Below are 23,756 nucleotides of genomic sequence, written 5' to 3'. Positions count from 1 at the left end.
ACCTAACAAGAGAATCTGCTTTACGATACATGAGGAGAGCTAATGTTTTGGATGAATATACCATGAATACAGCATGACAAATATATTAATCTTGGAAATCTGAATCGTGTTTACCACATAATTGACTACCAACAGGAATAACTAACTTTGATTAAAACATATATGATAGAAGACATTATACAAAGGTGAAAATTTGTGTACTTTATCTTGCTTATATTCAACATCATGTTCTCTTAGGAAGAAGTACTATTTTCTTGGTGAATTACTACCAGTATTCCACACCACTGATAGCATTTTTGCAATATTCCTACAATTCACACAGTGCTGCACATTCATGGGAGTACCCTCTAACTAGGGAACCACTAGCACAGCCACTGAGTAAGGAAGGGACTGGTTGCACCCACAAAGACCAGCAGAACAGAACACAAAACTGACCCCTGAAATCATGTCATAAAAACATAACAGCCAAAAAAAAGAAAAACAAGGGCCTTATTTCTTCTGAACAATTCTTACACTCATATGCAATGCATTATATTCACATTATGACACAAATTTCACCGCACTGTGATCTACATCATTTGCGCCCTTCAGTAGGAGAAATTTCATGTATTCAACAAAAAATTCCAGTGCTCATTATGCTACCACAAGTTCATTATGTACTGCAAGTTCATTATGCTACAGCAAGAGCCATTTCCTTTGTGATTCCTTTAATCTGATGCAATAAAACCAAACAAGAAGAGGAGAAACAAGGCATTGAATTTGAGTGAGTCACATATAAATCTTTCTTAGAGCTAAGCTATTTTCCTTCATCTTAGAAACAAACAAGGGTTATGGTGAATTTAGTTGTTCTTGCACATAGGGTTATAAATCTATCTTTGTAGTCCCTATAAATATTTACCTATTTTTTTCTGTTTTTTTTTCATTCAGGGTCTAAAATGCAGTTTGGCTTTCACATTTTTTTTTGCATTGATTTTGGTGGGAATGAAGAACTAAAGAGCATGCGACTAGAAGTAATTTCGATGTTATTTATAATAAATTCAGGATAAAATACATAGGTGGGATGAAATTGGAAATTCACGTTGATCTCTTAGTGTACTAAGTGGGTAGCGCTTGAAAAAAAGAGTAAGAATTCATGCATGGAAAATGCTGCCAGACATAAGATTTCCCACTAAATATTTATATCTGACAATTGCTAATGACATATATTACAGAGGAACATGCAAGGGTTCAAATGGTATTTTTGTTTGTTGCGTTTCCCCAGTCAGAAATGGGTTTAAGTTATCAATGGGTTTAAGTTCAGGCTCCTTCCTAATATGCCACTGAATGTTTTCTTTACTAAAGACAAGACATGCAGTCAAAAAACATTCAGGAAATGTACAAGGTATAAAAACTGTATTTCCTATGGCATAAACTCTGAAGAACAGTGAAGCCTGATGGAAAAAGGATATGGTTTTTCATAATACTTTTTGCCCTGGCAGAGACAGATGTTGTTACTAGCTCTGAACTTCTGGTTTTTCTGCTTTTATTAGCCCCTAACACTCATTCCAGGCAAGGGACAGCATTAGAGAAAATTATGCAAGAGTTACAATATAATCTCATTTCTGTTGCAGTAAATTGGTTAAAATTTTCTCTTTTATTTCCTTTCTCCCCTGGCCCTTTCAAGCTTTGAAAAAATTAATTACATTTCATGTAAGGATAAAAGAAAATAAGATTGTTGTTCTCCAGTTGGTGTTAGGGAGCACACAATCTTTAATTTCAAGTTAATCAAAACAATTGAAGTTCTTGACCAGGCAATCAGTTAATTAGTTCCTCTCAAAAAGTACATTCACCAGTGTGTATAAAAATAAACATTCAAGGCCACTGTCATACTAATATCAAGATCAAAATGAACTTTCATACAAAGTACTCATTAAATGCTTTTTTTATTATTATGATGATGATTTCAAATTTTCTCCCTCTAGAACACAGTTATCGCTAGAAAGATTATGAAAGCCTCAGGGATATCACCTGTCCTACCACAGAAGCCCTACTCATTCAAAACCCTGCATGCAGAGAGCCTTAGTAATTTCATTGTAACTCCACCGTGTGCAATCAGCCGCTGGTGGTTTGATTTTGACTGCGAACACCATGTACATCACTAATAAGCTGTGCTGTGAGTTTGCAACACAGCCACTGGTATTAAGGGTCCACATAGCGAGGCACATCACAGAGCAGCACCACAGCAGCAGGAGCTTTACCCAGAGTTTGCGAGCTGCATGTTGGACAAACTTTCCACCCTGCAGGGCGACTCCCTTCTCCCAAGTTCTTCTTCGTCTCAGTCTGGGTATGTTCACTGAGATCTCTTGTACCTCCAGGACAAAATTGTCCCATGCTCAAAAGACATCATGAGAAAAACCTAACTTTGAGCGCATTTGAAAGAAAAACTTCGCAAGACAAAGGGAGGTCTGATTCAGGAAAATTACATCCAGAAAAGAACACAAATATTTGAGTCAGCACAGGATTATCTCTGGGAAGAGTTTCATCTGCCAAATAGAGGGTCTCCATGCTGCAGATTGAACGCATCCTCAGAGATCAAAGGAAATCTTTTCAAGGTTTTCAGCAAGGAGGAGTTTAAGACTGTTATACAGCTTCATCTGCCCCCTGCTAAAATATTTTTCTGCTGCTTGCAAATGCTGCTCATCAAAACTCACCTGGCAGGGGCATGGATTTCCCATCTGCATACAGATTCATTCCACAGTGGGCAACTGAGACATCTCCAATGTTCAAGGAAGGCAACAGATCCTTTCATGAAGAAGCTACATAACAATGTCTCTCTCCCTGTCAAATCTTCCGGAAGCAGCAGCACAGAGTTACTAATTCAATCAGTTGCTTAACTGTAAATCCAGGTTTTTCAATACAAGGTGCAATAGGCATAAGGCTTTTCTGTGTCAGGGCAACCAAGGAATTGGCTGGATAGAATCACTATACATGTGATATGTGATGTAGTGGTAGCTACAAATCCAACAAAGTTTGGACATCATTCCAAAGACATCTACAAAGATACGGATGCTTAAAAAATTTTCTATTTTTTAATTTTTATGAAAAAGAAACTAAAACAAAAAATAGGAGGACATTCATATTGAATATATAATCTCATACTGTTTCAATTGCGAGGAATAGCATATTTTCATCTTTATTCATAATTTCTACCTACTCATTGGGCAGTAAGAAATTTTCCTTTACTCATTCAATTAAATTTGCTTTAATTGCAAAGAAGAGTGGATATACGGCTACAACCATTTCACACTACACAGAATATTTATTTTTATTTGTACATTTATTTATTTAAGTGCAATGGAAAATTACTGCACACTGACTGCAGAACATTAGTCTGAGTGGTCTGAGTTGTCAGCAGAGAGGTCTGGAGAGGTTCACAACACAGGAACCTTGAGAACTCAAGATATTTAGAAACATTTTGCTTATCTCTTTAAAAGTTTGGACATGTTTTGGTGTGAGGAATGAAGAGTAAAGGCTTCACCAGCTTCAGCGTTAATGTCCTACTCTTTTCCCAACACCAATGAAGAATTGAAAAAAGATTGAAAAATTTTTCAACCCCTTCCAAAATTTTATAGCAGAGGAATACACTTGAATAACTAAGCATCTTATTTTGAAATGGGTCTATATAAAATAAATTCACAACAAACAAGGACTACAACATATCCAGTAAAAAACAGAAACATCACTGTTTTCAGACATCTCTACTACTTTGAAATGTTGTGATCTGTAGCCATTACCTATTTATAATCCATTTGTACTGGATTATTAATAACTATTGATGATAAAGGTAATTAACTATATTAACCCTTTGTCCCCTATAGAATCAAGTAGTCCGTGTGGGAATTTACATGTCCCACAAATGTTGTACATACAGAAGAGGTAAATAAACTTGAGGTAATGCCCTAAAAACTGTAGGAATGAAAACAAACAAGCTCACATCATGTCTTGTTGGGGTTTATTTTAAAATTTCAAAACTTGCCTCAAAACCTGGTCTTTTTCCAAAAACAGATAGCCCTCTCCCCAAACACCCACAGGACAGGCATCAATCATTCCCAGAGAAAGGTTTTCTTTATGTGAATTTTTGTCCAGTCCTTACCTAACTTTTATTTAGGAGTTTGAAACAGAAAGAGACTGATAACATTTCTCACCCTATAAAAACCCAAGATAGACACTAAGTGCACAACATTTTTATACATAACACTTTCTAATCTCACTTCTGAAGGTGTGTCTGTCTGCTTAAACATTTCTCTATTTCTGGAACCTGAACTATCAAACTCAAGGTAAAGTCAGAAACTGCTCTCCCAGGACTGTGATGCAAGAAATTACTCACCTATTGTTTTGAATTTTAAATGTGCTCTGACACGTGATACACAGAGAATGCAAGAGATTTTATCAACATTAATTTGACATGATCAAAAATTACTTAAACACATAACACAGAATTGTAACTGGATTTTTTACCTACTCAAGCTGTCAGCAGTGGTACCGGTACCTCTAAAGATATTCAAACTCTCCTTTTTTTTTTCCCCAAGATTTCTTGTGAAATAAAGACAGACTCATTTTATCTCTACAGTGATACTGGACTTTAAAAAAAACATGCCAAAGTCTTGAGACACTACTATATCCACTTCATTTTGAAAGAAAAAATCACAACTATAGACAGATCAATACCTCTAATCTCCTCTATACTTACCATTATTGTTCTTGTTGTATGGCTGGATGATTCTGGAAAACAAAAGAATCACAGCATATTAGAGTATTGTCTTTATCCATAAAAGCCCTATTTTCTCATGCTCACCCTGAGGGCTAAGATGCTACTGTTCAGCTACAACAATGAACACATCAAAAATGAAGAGACTGGAAAGATTTCTCATGAAATGAGCATGAGAATCATCACTGGTCCTGAATATATATGGCACACTATAATATGCTGTTAACTGCACTCATTCTCTTTGCTTAATTACCCTCTTCTGCAAGAAAATATAAAAATGGAACTAATTCATAATTCATGTTTCAAGAAGCATTTTTTTTTTCATTTTGCTTTTAACATATGGCATCATTTAACATGGAGGATTAGCTCCACAGAAAGAAATACAGATAATTCCATTACTGTTCCCATTTCAAAAGGTTTTATAAAACTAGACAACCATTTCTATGAGAATTCTGAGATGGATGCTCAGTTTGAAACTAACAAGTATATTGAGAGATGTAACATCCAAACATGCTAACTATTCTCTCCTGTATGATAAATCTAGAGTCTGTCAAGCGAACTCACAGTTATATTTATATAAATTCCTCACTACTAGACAAATAGGTAACAGATTTTACCCTGTTGTTTAACTCAAATTACTTCTGCTTTTTTCTTTCCCCAAGAACAGAAATCTCTCTTTGGCTTTAAAATACTACAGTTTACATATTACAGACATTGTTCTTTTTCAAAGCAGTGCAACTTCAGCAATGAAACATCCTCATAAACAGTTTAGAAACCTGCAAGAAAATTCACTTGCTGATGCAAGATGATGCTGCTAGCAGTCTCACAGACTCACTCAAAAATTTGGGTAAGACATCTTATTGGCACTAGCAGACAGAGTTCTTAAGGATAAGATAGTTATCAACATTATGTTCAGTTCTGCATAAAATGTACACACTTCTGCATGAATTGAATCAGCAAAGTCTCAGTCCTGCAAGTGAGATAAATATACAATAATTACAATGGGTTTGTTATTCTTGCCTTGGTTTCAAATTGGCAGTCTTAGAAGGGTTCCAACTGGCATCACTTAGACAAAGAATTCTCCAGGGATTTTGTTATTGTCAAAAATAGTATTAAAGAGATTAAAAGAACATGAGAAAGAACAGTTGCACATCTTTTTCTGGAAAAAAAAATGGTAATTAAACTCTCAAACTGATATTTCTCTTTTGTTTTGAGGAGTCATCTTAACCAGTCTGAAGATATCATTCAGTCACTGATAGAAACAAAGATAAACCAAATTTAATAGTCTCAAACTATTTAGAAACTCCAATATTCATCAGAAATTTCTGTATCTAGTTTATGTTTACATTTGTACAAGTCTTCCTCCTCAATCAATTAAAAAAAAGATATCACTAATATTACATTAATAAAGGTGCTGTAATGTGAATACCTACCTAAAGCCAGCAATATTTTACTTGTGAATTCCTCTCTTCCTCTCTTTTTTCACACAAAAAATTATTGTATGTAAAAATACATTTAGATCACCAGTCTTCCAGACAATTTTAAAACTGGTACAAAAACCAAAATACTGTGACAGTCTATTGTTTCCTGATACCTGAACATATTTGGCATTCTTATAAAGTAAGAGAAGATCTCAGTAGAGTGAAGAACTCTATAATATGTTAAGTTTTTATCTTCGCAAAGTTAAAAACTTCGTAAAGTTATTTTTGTTATGACAACTTTACTTATTTTTTGACACACTGGTAAAATAATATTTCAGGACCTGACTGCTCCTGAGAAAAACCAGAGACTGCATTCATGGAGCTATAGCCACCTGAAAAACTCTTAAGACTCCTTCCATTTATAAGCCTAAATACCCCAAAAAAAAACCCAACCAATCTATCTCCAAAAGCACAACTGCATTTCCCGAGGAATCCTCAGCTTAGGCAGAATTATCAGGTTAAACAAAAAGAGGTTGTTTCTCTCTTGAAATATAGAAGAAATACATTAGACAGCACTTTCAGTCACCCCCAAAATGATCACAGTGAACAAACAAAGATTCACACTTTTTATATTCAGATACAAATAATAAAACCTTCCCTCTTACCCAGAGGTGACATACTTTTGGCATAGCTTTCTATGCCAAATCTATAAAAACTATGCTTAGCCATGATTCTCCCAAAATACTCAGACACCCTCTCAATTCCACAGACAACTGAGTGAGAGTATCTTCCTAAAATGAACTGAGGAACAGCTGAATGTACCTGAAAGCTGTTAAACAGTGTATATTTGAAGAAAACCTGATGGACACTGATAATTCAATGCCAGCTGCTGTTAACTTCAGGATATTACCATACTGATAACCTATTAATAAAACCCAGGAGTGAAGAAAGATCTGCTCTATTTGTAAATATCCCTGTGTTATATCATACAATAAAAATCATTCTGTTTTTTGCTTATATTTTTCTTGCTGTAGATACTGACATATCATCTAAGTTGCCAAACATCAAAGACCTGAGTATATCCATAAATCAAAAGGTAGGGAAAGAACTATTTAATAAGTAGACATAGTAAAAAGATTTTAGGGTCTAGCAGAGACTACTAATTAAGGTGCCATTGTTACTCAAATTAAACTCCTATATACTCTGATACACAAACATTCAGATTTTAGAATTGAGGAGATACTGATTTCTTCCAGAAAATAATTACACCCTGACTTGGCAGGGTTCTGCAAAACATTATGCATGAACACACACCAGCCAATTCTGTGGAAAACTTTTAATTAAGGCAACTAAGAAAGAAAGCCCTTGCTTAAAAAGGCAGTCACGCAGCATTTGAAACCTTCACAAAAAGTCTGCACCCCAATGCAAACACCAGTGAAGCTTAAGGGCATCAGAGCTTATTTAAAAACCACAAATATCTTGGTGTCCAACAGAACAGAAAACAAAACTTTGGATTTTCAGTTTTACCTGCCAAGTTTCAGAATGCCTTAGGGAATTGAAATAATCGGGTTTGAATTTCAGTGAAACTGGCACCAGTGGACATCTGGTTTATAAATGAGTTCTTACAGCAAATGATTTTGTGCAAAGTAGTGATCTGTACTTGCACTACTTCAGTAGAAGAGAATTCCAGGATACAGAATGATTCTCACCTTATTGCCAGTGAAGTGGATTGCTCCACTTTAAACAGAAATGGCCAGACATCATCATCACTAAGAAGAGCTTTTGGTGATGTGATGTGAGTGGTTTACAGTAAATGCAACTTCAGTGCTGACAAGATGTTTGTAAATGTATTATGGTGGAGAAACTGATGCGCCAACAGCTGAAACTCCTTAAGATGCTTCTGTGCTCTTTCTACAACACATTTATTTGAACTCAAATAGAAATGAGTAAGTTGTAGAAGAAATTTCTTCACATTAAAACGTGCTTTACCAACCACTCTGATCAATCAAGTGTTTCTCCCTGTTTACAGGCACTATGAGACCATAAAATTTCCCACTGTGAAACCATTCAAGGCTAAATCAGAAAAAGTGCACTGCTAAAGGATTGTGTCAGCTACAGAATTATTTCAAGTGTACATAGTATTCCCCAGTAATGTGTTATTTTTTATTCCCTTAACAGTTCTTCAAGCCAGGACAGAACCCACATCCTTAATGTCACTCCAGTCCTTTTCCAGCTGTTCATGTGTTATTTGTATATGTGCTGTTCTTTATTTCTGCTGATAGAAAACTTAGTTTTCTGATAATTTCTTTCTCTTTTATATTAATGGGGTCATCAACTATACTAATGGGTAAAAGGTGTCCTATTTCTAAACCTTCCAGAATAAATATGCTTGAATATAATGTAATTTTACACATGGAAAATAAAGGCAGGCTGGCAATAGCAGAGTTGTTTAATCCTAGTAACATCTCAGCTTGTCATGGTGCATAAGACTTTAAAGGTTCTTTTCATCCAGGATGGATCACCTTGGGAAATAAGCTGAGGAAGGAAGACTGCTTTGTTATTTCTTCTCCATTTGGGTTATGAATGTTTTAAGTAACCAAACACAAATATTTTTCCCTACCAGTTTGTAGCAATGGATTAAGTGGCATTTTTACTTCAAAAGTATTATTAAAAATAAATAAATACATATATATATATATATATATATGTGTTATAATAATACTGAGTTTGAGAAAGACCCTTATTCTGCCAAGAGAGAAATTTTAAACACTGGAGAAACAATATACAGATGAATAAAAGAAAAAACATACAAAATTACCACAAAGCCTTTTCCCCAGACACAGGAACTTTCCAGTTCCACTGCCTAAGCACTTTCTGAAGGTGCCTCCCCTATTGCATTATGTACTAAAATGGTTAAGAACTATTGCTCTGCAATCACAGCTTACGAAAAATAATCAAGCTACTTGACAGTAATCATATGCAGAAGCTCTTTGAGTATTAACTCCAGATCTTGAATCCAGAACATGTAATTCATGAGGTAATACGCTGCTAATCCTGTTACCCAACAAACAGGATTCTCTTTCTGCAACTGTAATTCTTTAAAATAATACTAGGGGAAAGTAGTGATTCCAGGAATGAAGTTCTGGCTATCTGCATTGTGTTTTAAATGCTAACTTAATTATAGTGTTGTTGCCATTTGCTGTTTTAAAGGCTGATTTATTCTGCCAATTAGAGAAGTCAGTGTTACTGCAGTTTCATGTCTACACTTTACCTGTATATTTAAAAAGGAAACACCGATTCAACAGCAGAAATGGGGTAGTTCACCATGAGGTGCCCTTTCCTCCATCTGCCATCCCACACACCTTGCTCTTTCTAATCCCTGCTGTCATCAGTGTTATCAGAAGCACATGTTGCAATGGTGAATTCAGGAATACAACACTCTAATCTTTTCATAAGCATTCATTTCCTTCGTACAACAAAAAGGAAATGATCTATGGCACACTCAAACTAGTGCATTAAAGCCTGAATGTGATTCTAGTTTTGTGCCTTTTTTTTTTTTTGTGTGCATCAACTCTAGGCAAAGAAGCCTTACACAACCAAAGACACATTTTTGAAAGAAAGGAAATCAATGTAAAAAAAAATAAAATAACAATAATACCTTATGCAATTCCTAGTGTACTTGCACCCTGGGAAATAACTCCCATTTCTCAAGATACAGTAAAGCTGAGCATTTCAGTTGAACGGAAATTATATTTCGACTTTGGCAAAAAAACCCCACAATCTCTCTATATATTTAAAAAAATCCACAATACAGTGCTATGCTAATGCTTAGGAACAGTTTTTTCCAAAGGAAATTCAAGGAAACATGGGTTTGCAGAAATGGTTTTGCTCCTCCCAAGCACTTCACTGCTTATCTTCTCCCACTGAAAAATATCCTGCAGTTGGGGCAGTCTTCAGACACTTCAGAATGGAAGACTGTCCTTTTATTTGTAATCAAAGAATCCCAAATACTTGGGAGATAACTGAACTGAATTCAATGCAGGCAAATGATCACCACACATTTATCATTGAAAGACAATAAATAATTTTCTCAATTTTAAGAAAGTCAAGGGGAAAAAGACATTTCTCTTTATTTTTTTGGACAAAAATATTTTCCTCCTAGGTGATTATTTTTTGTGTTAAATCACAATACCATTTGCATCACTGGGGTTGGAGGAATCAAGACTGAAGTGGGGAATCATCAACTCATTGTTTCATAATACAAAAATTTAAATAAGGGGAAAAAAAATTACTTGAGACATGCAAACATGAAATGCAGTAGCTTAGTTCTATAAATTATTGACAATGTCAACACCCTGGGTTAATTAAGGTCTGTATCATTTTCTAGGCACAGTACTTGGGCTCTGTAGGTTGTCACTAGTTCATCATCCTCAATTTCATCATTTGTACCTCAGAAAAGCAAGTGAATATTCTGACCACAGTAATGCAAGTTTTAGAGCATTTTAGTTTTCCAATAAATATTTAAAATTATTGCTTCCAACTGGACAGTGAAAATAGATAGAAATTGGCTACTCCTTTGCAAGTTGCAAAAATTAAAAGTAAAAAGGTTGTTAGGTCCATCTCTTGAGGGTCAGAGATGGTTTTAATGACTTTATAGAGAAAGGCAGGACAAGGCTCTTAACATTTTCATAGAAGCATAATAATAATATATTTGGGGAATAACTAAGAGTCACAAACACCCTTTTCATAGTCCTCTGCTTCTCCAATAAATGAGAGTAACACAACATCAACTTTTCCTGAGATCTATTATCCATGCTCGCATTTCCATTAATATCAGTGCACGCATTTGACTAAGAGATCTGTAGCTAAATATTTCAAAACATTTTCTGGCTATATCAAGGACCAAAGCTAGAATGCAGATGTCCTAAGTAAACTTCAGAGGGAAAATTGACTGTGGAATAATATACAACCTTTGTTTCTCACTTTTGGGAAGACCGAGTATACAAAACTCATTATTAATCATACTTTGTGTTTCAGCATGGACAAAATGGCAAAAATATCTTGCTTATCACTACTCATTTCTTCTCTTTCAGTTGGAAATTGATGGTATGTTAAATGAGGTTTATAAAATTTTGGTATATAGTTTATTAATGTGTAAAAGAAAATTTAAAGTAATAAAGTGCTAAATGTTTCTTGGTATGCCATCTGTGCTTATAGCCTGTCACCACAGCCAAACATCTCCACCTCTATCGAAAAGTAGTATTGTGACAAAAACAATCAGACATCTTTGAGACAAAACAACACAATGCTGAAAAAAAATCCATCCTACAGTGAAAACTCCTTCCCTATAACACCTTTTCACGTAGGTTTACGTGAACACACGATGAAGCACATATTAGAATTGTTTTTTCTGTTCCAAGAAAATTTGGGGCAGGAAAGGCTCCAGTCTCCCTGCTTGTAGTTAGGCTGATAAGCTATTTGTTTGTCAAAAGAGAGTCTCAAATTCCCCATGGCAAAATAGGATTAAAGAATAAGCCTTTCTTCCTTGCTTATCTCCTGAATAGCCAATACTATCAGTCATAAGCAGAGACAGAAGGATTGACCAAAAAAGCATCTAAGAGAGAAGGTACATTTTTTTGAGGTCTTTCTCCCTTTGACAATTGCCAATCACCTCATCTTTCTGGGCCTATGTGGGATCCTAGAAAAACAGATCCCAAAATTGTTGCCTCATTCCTAGATACTTCACGTATCTGCTGCACATTTCAGTATACGTAGGAACAGAAATTTGACTGTTGAAAGAATCCTCTTGAAGGCACCAGGACATCTCAGCCTGAAATACAGCAATAAAGGTCCGGACAGGGAAGAGAGGAGGATCAGGGCTGTTGATTCAAGTCTCTTCAGCAATGAACAGTCAGTTCTCTTATTTCTGCCCACAAATCACGCAATTGGCATCAACAGGCACAGGCTGATTTCTGTACCTCATTAGTGACGTTGATATCTTGGACATCCTGTGGATATTCTGGTTCTGATGCATGTAAAGGTAAGGAAATGTGTGCCAGATGATAGAGATTATTCTCATGTAAAATATCTCTACTTGATGTTTCCAAATACTATAAGCAAAATTATCATTACTCACCCTGCCAAAACAATAGGCTGACGTGGAACTTGACTACTTGGACGTACGGCTGCTCACAGTTAAGCAGCTTGTGGGGGAAAGTAATTGCTCAGAATAATTTCAGACACTGTAATTTAAAGATCAGATTCAAAATATCTGCAAAGCACTTTACAGTCACACCTAAATCTTCCCATAATCAACTCCAGTCATAAAACTGGATACACGTAACATTCTGCAGCATCGTGATTTTCTGAAGATGGAATTTTCCCATTTGAAAAAGGTTGTCTTCACTGCAGAGAACCACTTAAATATCTTATGCTGGCTTTAATTTCAGCAGCAATTGACATACTGCACCTCAGAGTAGTTAAAAGCATCAGCTTATTATACAAAAATTTCCCAAAGTACCCTGACTTGTTTTTATCAGAACAGAAAAAAAAAACAAACCAAAAAAACCCCCACACTTTATGGAATTTTTCACTACATCGTACAGAATGTTGGATTTGATGCTGTTTGAAAACAAAATGAAAACCACTTTTTTAATACCATCCAGCAAAAATCTTCCTCCTATAATAAGGGACACAGAAACCTACAAAATGTTCTGTCTAGCTACATACATACACATGCATACAGTGCTTAAGCAGAGCAATTTCATTTATGTCCATGACTTACACAAGGGTTCATGCATACAACTACATCTCTCACAACTGACACTCAATAGCAAGATATCAGGGCACAACACCCCCATTTGTGAGGAGATAAATGAGCTCACTCATCATTCTTGATAAAGATGGAGCAATAGTAGTCAGAAATTCCTGACTCCTCACCACAGAATCTTGTGCTGCATTGGCTAAAAGCAAAACTCAAGCCAACATAAGATTCCTATAATAAATGCTAATAATATTCTTGTTTATTATTCTTAAAAGCATTTAACTAAATATTAATGATGTTTCTCAATCTTCCCCCAATTCCCCATAGAGGCATAAAAAAGTGCCATTTCCATAATGCACTGCTATATTCTAAACCAATAATTATTAATTTGCTTAATAACAAATTCTGTCAAAATATGTAACTCACCTAGGCAGTAAGACTGACTTAAATTATGTTAGTCTAAATATATATTTGCACAACCCCAAACAACATTTACTTGAATGCTGTAAATTATTGTATATCTTCAGTAAACATATCTATATGGTTTCCTTATAACAAATTTCTAATACTGGTGGGAAAAAAGTAAACTTGAACATGCAGACATTACTATGTCAATAACATTATGAAAATAGTGAGAAATGAGACAATGTAAGTCTCCTGTGCTCCTTTTTGTTAGTTCATTTCATCAAAGCATGCACTGAAAGACAGAATCTGTCATCATCTCCATAGCAGGCTTTCTGGATACTGTTAGTTGATACAATGCAACAAATCCTGAACCAATCAATAGCATTTTGGAACCAAAACAGCTTTTTAGTATATTTATAGCAACACAAAAACTCGGGGGGTTGGCAAAACCTTTCACTGCACAAATAGTACACTGTGGTCAGGGAAATTACACAGAAACCACCATTTCCCAAGTTGATCTGGTCGCTGATTGTTTGCTGTGTTCTGAAGAGAAGTTGGATAAATTACAACCAAAAATATATATTTTATATTTACCAAGAACCAGAGGAACAGGTAAATGGTAAATATTAAAGGTAAAAGCTTTTAAGTCAAAAGGAACAGAGGACCTGTGCTTGTTGAGTACCATTCCTATCGGATTGTTACTTTTTCGTTGCATTTTATTTACACTTCACCATCTTTAAGTAAAGAAATGGGTAAGGATAAGAATCAAAATAACCATTTTCAAGTACTAAAATAGTCTTTTTTGCACTAAAATAATACAGATTTCAGTTACTTAGGATATATGCTCTCCGGTATGTTGTTTTCATGGAAAATAGATAAGCCAGAAATAGTTATCTCCTAAAGCAATGACTTACAGTTCTCAATACTGATTTTTCAAATTAGATGTTATTTTGTGCAAATTGCCTTAACACAGTTAGCTGACTGCTTGATACGAACTAATCAGTGTGGCTAATGACTGGTTTTATACACTCTTTACTTTGAAGAGAACTAAGTAGAAAAAAAATTTTACAGACTTCGAAGCATGCCCCCTTACAGGGACGTAAGGAGGGACTTAATCATAATAATGTTTACCTTGATCTTATTGCTACAGTCTTCTCTGGAGAAGAAATGTGCAGGTTGTAGCAAGATGGAGGTCGGTCTCTTGTTCCAGATAACAAGCAATAGGACAAGAGGAAATGGCCTCAAGTTATGTCAGGGAAGATTTAGTTTGGATATTAGGGAAAATTTCTTCACTGAAAGGGTTGTCAAGCACTGAACACGATGCCAAGGGAAATGGCTGAGTCATCAAAATAAAACATACTGCATCTCTGCCTTCATCAAATTTGTTTTATTCTTTTCTTGTCTTTTTTTTTTTTATCAAGAAAAATGGTAAACGGAGTTTTGGTAAGAAAGAGCATTAATATATCCTTGTTCAATGAATAAGCACCACCATCCATTGCATCGATGTGATAAACATGCTATCCATATCTTACATTTTTTTAACTCTGTACCCTTTTTATTTAATGTCATCTCAGGTTCACAGAAAGTTTTGCAATTCAGAGACTTAAAGAGTATTTCTTTTATATTCCTTCACATACCATCAAGACCATTATGATGGCTGTAGTTTCTTTTTCCCAAAATACTTAATGAAGAGTGATTGGAGGGTGCAAGTAATCGTTTTGCACTTGGACTTTGAAGGCTTGGTGTTGACCTGATTACATTTGGTTTCACAGTAGGATGTATCTCTGAGAAAAAAAAGAGAGAGAGAAATTATATGTACTTGATTTTAAAATAAAGAAAACCAGTCTATTTCATATATTAAATTTACTTTTGATTTTCAGTGAAAGACATTTTCTTCTGCACTTGTGTGTTTACAGGAGCTTGAACAACACTTCAAATATAAGCCTTCATACCCACAGGTCCTCCAAGTAAGAAAAATCTATATCACTTTAAATTACCCAAGTTCAATACTACAGTGCAGATGTATAAGGATTTGAGAGGTTGAAGAGATAATAAACATGTTTTTTTACCCTTTTGAGGTTTGTATTGAAGCTACACGCCTACAGATTTTTTTTAGAAGGAAATAAAAGCATTTTACTATAGTGAAACCACTTCAAGCTATTCAGTATTTTCTCTCACAATAAGAAGCTTTAAGGGATCCTCCCACATAGGAGTCACAAGGTGCAGGAGAGCCAGGAGGTCAGCCATTGTAGGGCTCTGCAGTTCAAACTACCCCAAAACTGGAATGGGAACACTCCAATATATTCATTACTGGGGAGCTTCAAACATTCTGTGTTTCACACAGCAGGAGAAAGAAGAATAAAGAGGGTAACAGGTAGCAAAGTGCATCTGGCCAGCACGCTTCAGGGTGGCAGCTGCTGTGTTTGCCAAGAGCTGATACAGCTGTATGGAAATTTCTCAGTTATCTGCCAGACAAAAGTGGCAAAAGGAAGCCTCAGTCGAGTCTGCTTGTTCTTCATCAGGAATTTGCTGAACCAACTAACTTATTCCCATCACACATTTGGGTTCAAAATGCCACCACTGCACACAACCTTGGGCAGACCCATATTTGTGTGTGAAGTCAGATGCCTGAGGGCAGGTCCTGTCCTTCTGACACAGCCACAGGGCACCAGCTGCCAGCACTGCGCAGCTTATGAGGCACTCGCAGCCCAATTACACCAGCCACTCAATGTCCCCACGCAGCAGAAGACACTTCTGTCTCACCTCTGGGCTGAGAAGGTGAGGGCAGAGGGGCTGGAACACAGATCAGGAGAGTACTTTCTCACATGCAGCCCAGGTTTACAACTCTTGAAGAGTGCTTCTTTCTGCTTTTCTGTATACAAAAAGCACAGAAGCTGGGAATAAGCAAAATCTACAGTGAGGCCAGATATCCAAGATGATTCTCCAGCCTCTGCCATTCACAGCTATCATTGCAAAGGAAGAGAAACCATTGCATAAAATCAAAGTCCATTGCAATAGCATGTTTTTCCTCCTTGGCATTTCTGAAGGAAGCCCGACATCCAAGCACTTGCCTGCCCTGCCTCATTCTCTCACTGTCATGGTGAGCCCTCATGGGCAGTTGGCAGATACTGAGCCTGCCCATCCCACAGGGATGCAGAGGAGGCTGGGGGTGAGCCACAAGAAGTCGTGATAACTTTTAAAAGGTAGATACATAAAGGTGGGAAGGCCCAACAGTTTCATCAGTATCCAAAGGAGTGGAAAGGAATAGGATGGCCACAATGACTTGGTCAGGCTGTACCGGGAACAGCATGCCAGGAGGAGACAAAGCCAACAATTTTCACAGCGGAAAATTTTCACATCACTTTGCTTAACTGTTCACCCTTGGTTTGGTTGGAGTTTGCCAGCACACTCTCAAAGCATGAACACCCTCATACAAGAAACTTCAAGAGGGTCAGATAAGAAATATAGAGCAGGGTAAAGCACAGGCAGGTAAGAGAGAGAGGGTACAGGTAATCTCTCCAGAGCAGTAGATCTGGGCATGCAGCTAAAGGCTAGTTTAGTGTCACCAAATTTCTCACCACTTAATTAGATGAAAGCTTCTTACTGACATTCACTGCAGTATTCATCCGCTTTTCATAAAAAAAAGTTTAGGAATGCCAAGCACTCAGCAGATTTCTAACATGTCCCATTTTTCTTGCTGTAGGGAACAAGAATCTTGTATTTTGGTTTTTTACTGAAATGGGAACTGAGGCATGCTTAATGTTATGAACATTACTGATGGTTAAGGCAAAACTTTAAACTGAAATAGAAACACTTGCGCCATTTGCTGTAGACGGTTGGAATTTGGATTCTAAAATGTTCATTTGGCAATCTTTTCCAGTTTTCTGAAGGAAATGGTAAATTTTCAAGGCTAACACCATTAAAATATAATTTCATTTGCGAAAGAGTTCCAGCAGCAGCCACAATAGTCCCAAGCAGCTGTGTCAACATATGAGAACTCAAGCTCCTTCCATCTGCAGCATATAGGAGTAGCATTTTTATGTTTTCAAGATGAGCAAACAGTTGAGTCAGGATGCATTTCCTTCCTTCTACTTTTCTTAGTTCAGCAGTCACTAATCCTCCATTAGTTTACCACAAAGGCTGTCTCTTCTCTTTCTGCAGTAGAGGAAGGCAGCAAGAACAAGCTCTACACTTAAGTTCCAAAAAGGAGCTTAATTAAACAACCAGGACACTTCCCAATGGACTTGAATCCTTCCTTTGGGGTCTTTACACCTCACACTCGCTCCTCCTCTACATATAGACTTACTTCAAATATTTTCATGCCTTGGATAAATACTTCCTAACCAGATGTTTCATCACACCTGAGAGGGGTAATGAGGCATTTCAGTGGTTTCACCTGAATTATATTATCCCATTGTATAATTGCATTATGGAATAATTGTAATTATCCGTCTTTTAATTCCTGCTGCTCTTATCCTTGTTCTCTTGCCTAGTAATTCACCGAAAATCTTCTAGCTACCTGCACCTTTTGCTAGCTCAAGAGAAATGACTATAGCATCCAAATTACCCAAATTATCCCTTTACCTACATAACAAATAATCAGCTGGCCACATTCTTAAATAAAAATAAGACAGGAGTAAGAAGCAACATATTAGGAAACCAATTAAGAGGATCAGATTAACAGATTGCAGCCTCAAACAAATGGATAACTATAACAACACTAAAAAGCTCTCCCATTTCCACTCATGTCAGTCAACTAAAAAAATAAAACTCAAAGCAAACAAAGAGAAGGTGAAGTCTCCTAGTGAGTCACTTAAATAAGCATCCTGGATTCCAGAGGTGCTTAAGCATCTGCACCTCTCTCTTATCTCTTCTCATCTCCTCAACATGTATCCCAGCTGGAAACCTTAGCTTGGTTTCCTCATAACTAGGAGGTAACAAAGGACATTTAATTAGCCAGGGGTTCACCTTAGGGGATTTGTTTTGGTAAGTACAATGATGACTGAAGGGATTATAGAGGATCAGCCCTAGTTCTGTGGCGGGCAGGGCTTAATTTTAACGGTCAACCTGCCTCACCTGTGGAACTGACAGCCAAGAAGCAGAACAGGGATAAAGTAAGTGATAACCCAGGATGTGCAGGGCACTGAAATCCTCTCTGCATTACCAGAAAGGTTGAAAACAGTAATGCCCTGAGTCACACAGTTACCTGTATGCCAATAAATGCCTGTGGGAATGGCATGGGAGGAATTTTAAAAAGAAAACAAATGCCTCCTGTATAAGCTATGACATGATATTTAATACTAATTTTTATGAGAAAAATAATTCAAGTACTACTTGTTTGCTGAAACATGCAAAAATTCCAAATAAACCAAAAAAGTCACAAACTAAAAAAAACACACATGCAAAAAACCAACAAAAATAACCCCCAAAAAACCCCCCCAAAAAAGACCAAAAAAACCCCAAAACCACAAAACAAATGAAACAAAAAAAAAAAACAAAAACAAAAAACAAACAAACCAAAAAAATCTACAAAGTTAAATGGTAAGAAAAAAGCCATTTTCTAGTCATTCTTATAGAGCTAATTCAGTATAGTATGTATTCAGGATGTATTCAACTGCACTGGGTATGCTTCATATCCCTGCAACACGTTATTTGCCTTCAACTGTAGTGGGATACCTTCACTTCCCATACAGTCAAATGCTAAGCAGACTCTACAGATACCTGGTATATTTTGGCACTGTTAATCTCCTATCACACACTCACCTAAGTGCGCAGAATGCTGTCTGATATTGTTCATCCGTTTACTCCCATTAAGCCTACAGCATTATGCTCCCTCAATGACTAAATCACAAGGCATTAAAAACATGCAGGGTCCTCTAAGTTTACCCATGTTACCATTTCTTCTTCTGGCTGCACAGACAGGTCAACTGGATGAGCTATCTCCTGTCCAGCTTCCCCCCTTACAACCACAGCTCCCCCAAGTTAACCAAAGCAGTCCTTTCAGCACAGATAAGATATACAGCCAGGATGCCTGTAGGAAATTATCACTGGCTTTTTTCTTAAACTCTAGGGCAGGAGGGATCAAAATTCACTGAGAGTGGCATTAATGCTTCATTATACAGTTTTCTGAAGTTAGGATTTTGATAAAATTGATGTTCTAGAAGAGCAGATGTAACTACATAAATAGCTAATTTCTGTTTCAGTAAGGCAAGAGACTGTTTACTTTGTTCTAGTACAAAAAAACTCTTGTTGATTTAATTTTGAGCAAAACATCTAGACTGAACTCTATATTCAGCTTCAATTCTGCAGAATGGAATTAACAGCAGAATTATTCACTGCTTCTCTGATCAATAGTTTGATTTCTATACTCATTTGAGTATTAACAGCCTCTGGGTTATCACAATTTTTATATGACTGTGTAAATATTTAATAGTCAACGACAGTTCCTTGAAAAGAGTATGATTTTCACTTGTTTTAGCAAGGAATCACTATTACTTGAATTTTTCCTCTCCTCATTAACTTAAGGGTTCATTGACCTCTTGGCTGTGATCTCAGTACAGATCTCATTGCACCTTTTAAATTTAGGTCATCAGATTACAAGATTGCTGTCTTGGTGTGGCTGAGGTGCCCTTCTTTTAAATATACAGTACTGCAATTGGATTCAAGGGGCACACTAGAGTAGCACTGAGCATATTAAATATCTCCCCTCTGAGCAGTTATTTTTTTCACTTAGACCACCAGACTATTTTTCACATGCCAAATTAGATCAGATTTCACTCTGACACTTTAAACCAGTATCAGCAGAACTTCTGCCTACACCCTGCAAGTTCAATCATGCAGTTGTGCAACTGATAGTGGACCACCGTTATTATTAATTTATTTACTTCAGAGCTTTTTCTTGTTACTCAAAGCGTAAATCCCCCTTTCTATGCACATAGGATTATAAAGCATCAGTACACACTGAATGTTGGTTTGGTTCGTTATTCTCTGGAGGCAGATACGCACCTAAATACCCAATGATACATGACAGTGGTTTTCTGGTGCTTTTAATCTTCAGAGGATTTCCAGAAAGTTCACAATGTCGATCTGCATCTGAGAATTTTAAAGAATAAAACTCAGTTTAATTTTTTTACTATTACCAATAGAATTAGGACACACCGACCACTTTCTGTCTTGCATTTTTGACACAAATTTCTTTTTTCATTTTAGCCCATACTCTCCATTTTTTATCAATACTTATAATGAAGGATATTTAAAGGCAGGACATGTTCTCATTCATGCAAGTGATCTTATGGTTATTCTTTTTTTTTTTAAGTCAACGTAAGTTAACACGATTTTGATTGCATTTTTTTGCTTACAAAGCAAATGAAAAGCCAGCTAGGCAAATGAAACACAGATGAAAACATGAGTACTAAATGAAATGCAGCTCTAGCTATTAAAAGCAATTTACATCAATTCTTTATTGTTTTTTACAAGCTCCTTTGTCTCTAAATGGGGCAATACAGAGGTAAGGATTCAAAGCTGGCACTACTGACTTTTGTCATGTCTTACTTGCATAATTGTGATTCATATACTGTCTAATAAGTAAAACTGAACACAGGGGTTATCATGGCTTGGGAAAGAAACAAACAAAAAAACAATCAACCAAACAAAGCAACTCCTTCATGGTAAACTTTTGAACAAAGTGGCCAGTTGTAACCAAGTATTGCAAACCCCAAAGGTCTCAAAGGCTGTAACTTTCTGCAAAGTACATGAAAACTAGCAGTGCAGTAAATGCCTTAAATTTAATGCTACTACTATGAACTTACACCTTTAAAGGTGTAATACACAAGCAGAGATTCCATGTTTGTCCCAAACATAAAGTGTTACTATGAAGATGTTCATGTTTAGACAGTGAAGTCAATCAACTTAAGGCAAAAATTTACAAGGCATTAGGTTTCAGTAAACAATTCCAAAACTACTGAAAATATACTTTTTTTTTTTAAGTTATTCAGAGTGACTGGGTTTATCTTTCTTCCAAGAGCGCATAAGAAATCCCCATATAGATTTTCCAGTATCCCTAGTATAGAGGTATTCTGTTCTATACAAAACTGCACTCATATGGTGATTGTGTAGATTGAGAATTCTCTCACATGGAATTACTTCCCACAAATACCTACCTAAATGTACTCTTTTCTTTGTATAGGTTTCACACATGCAGATCTGCATTTCCTAACAAGCATTATAGGAGGTACACATTATAAATAGATTCTAATTGCAAATCCACCTTGTGTTTTATCAAACTGCTCACGTTTGCTTCATTCCAGTACATGAGATGAAGTACACAGTCACAGGAAGAAGACAAGACACTATGTAGAATTATTTATAATCTTATATTTTATGTCATGGCTAGGCTTCGCGAACAAAGATTTGGGAAATATATTTTATGTAGCTCTGTGAAAAAAACCATGAAGGTTCTGAATCCACAGACAATTACTGAAATAAATATTGCAGATGTTCAGAGATGTTTTCAGTGCAGCAGACAATGAACAGCTTACTTCAATGTATTTGGGAAACTACTTGAAATTCTGGAAACGTCAACTGGTATTTGGGCAGCCCAAAGCTTCCAGAGCCTTAATGCTGAGTACACAAAGCACTTTATTATTTTCTCTTAATAACAGAATATACCATTATATAGGGGGGGGGAAAGCTCAAACCTGGTGCCTTGAATATTTTTAATATTTTTAACGCCTGAAATATTTTAAGTGACAGAGTAGAACAATGTGTCTCCACTGACTCCCTCAGTAAAATAAGCACAGGCTATACAGTATTTTATAGTTACTTTGAGAATACCAAAACATTGTCTAAGAAGTAATTAGCAAGAACATTTTCCATCTATGTGTCTTCACTGTAAAAAAAGACATTAAATCCTGGAGATGTATTAATATGGTAACTGGGAATACAGACTGCAAAAACAGCACAGTTTCCATGCTTGAGGTAAAGCATGTTCACAAAGCACACCTATCTATGAAAGCTGTTAAGTACTTTTAACAGCAGCAAACTTTGATCCACAATATGGTACTCCCATACAAAGTCCAATAAAGTTTATGATTTCTATGCACAACACACAGAAAACCATAGAAGTTAGATTGTGCATCACTCTCAAGTGTAAAACCATTGAATAAAAAACAAGTCCTAAAATCAAATATGAGCATCCATATGCAATAAAAATCTTAGTAAAATCAGCAAAATAGTGGAAGCTAAGAGAAAAAATGTATTTATTAAAAAAGGCGTATTATATTTTATAGCATGTTTTTCAAACACAGCAAAAGCAGAAAGTGTGCTACTGCCTGTAGCAATAGGAGATGATCAAGGTGTGAGGAAAATACTCAAGAAAGACAAAGGTACAGCAGAGAAGCTGAATGCATTCTTTGCATCAGCATTCACTACAGAAGCACTTAAAGATCACTTCCAAAATAATTTTATGAGGAAAGTATGAGAACTGTGTCACATCAAAGACTCCATAGGAAACAGTTCAAATGAACTGGTTAATGAATAAAAACAAGTTACCAGGACCAGGTGGAATTCATCCAAGCAAACCATTGAGCACATATGCTTCTGGTGTTTAATGAATGCTTAAACAGTCTTGGTTCAAGAGAACAAAAACAGGGCAAATATGATAACATTCTTCATAAGTAGGTCTGCAGAGCGGCAAAAGGGTTGCACTATTAATAGAGGTACACAGTTAAATATGGAAACATCAAGGGAGCCAACAAAGACCTCGCAAAGGGGAAAACGTTTAATGTGCTCACACGACTCAGTGGTGCGTCCTTGCCTCAAGAAGGACGACAGCGCACTGGGCCTTATGAGCACACGTGCACCCAGCAGGGCCAGGGAGGTCACCCATCCCCTCAGTCCATGTGAAACAACAGCCAGACTCCACGCTGAGTTGTGGGATCCCCACTGCAGAAGAGATGTGGACACACTGGACCACATTCATCTACTGGACAGTCCCCAATCTGGTTGGGAGCTGGAGTACAGGACATACGCAGAGTCCAAGGGACTGGGTCTGGTCAGCATTGGGATGAGAAGTATGAGGGGAGACCTGATTGCCCCCTGCATTCTCCTAGCAGTGGAGCAGAGAGACACCAAACCAGACCCTTCTCGGAGTAAAGAAGGGATAGGGTAACCTACCACTGCTTTCTGTGGCAGCAGTCACAAGCTGGGAGACAGGAAATTGTTAGATTTAAGGAAAAGATTATTTACTTGGAGGTTGATCAAACAAATTGGACAGCTGCCCAGAGAAGTCAGGCAGCCTCCATCCTTGGAGGTACATAATGACCATCTGGACAAAAGGCTCATGAGCACATGAACTTTATGCAAGAGGTGGGATTAGAGACCTCCAGGGGTCCCCTCCTACTTACACGTCCTATAAACCAGT

The 23,756-nt window shown here is 36.6% G+C and overlaps 1 protein-coding gene across 5 annotated transcripts in view; it reads right to left on the bottom strand.

Annotated features, from left to right (window-relative positions):
* MTA3 (metastasis associated 1 family member 3) overlaps positions 1–23,756 on the bottom strand; it is a 128,509-nt gene that overhangs the window by 18,185 nt on the left and 86,568 nt on the right. For all 5 annotated transcript variants that reach the window (XM_029965073.1, XM_029965072.1, XM_029965071.1 and 2 more), the window contains exons 15-17: positions 20,342–20,428; positions 14,974–15,120; positions 4,730–4,761 (exon numbers count right to left, since the gene is read on the bottom strand). In XM_029965073.1, the coding sequence (XP_029820933.1) occupies positions 4,730–4,761; positions 14,974–15,120; positions 20,342–20,428 (266 nt within the window). The remainder of the gene's footprint in view (positions 1–4,729; positions 4,762–14,973; positions 15,121–20,341; positions 20,429–23,756) is intronic.

The sequence above is a fragment of the Manacus vitellinus genome, unplaced genomic scaffold, assembly GCF_001715985.3.
Source record: "Manacus vitellinus isolate BGI_N305 unplaced genomic scaffold, ASM171598v3 scaffold_8_pilon, whole genome shotgun sequence".
Lineage (NCBI taxonomy): Eukaryota > Metazoa > Chordata > Aves > Passeriformes > Pipridae > Manacus > Manacus vitellinus.
Note: the sequence above shows the minus strand (reverse complement) of the source record. Positions and strands in the feature narration are given on the sequence as shown.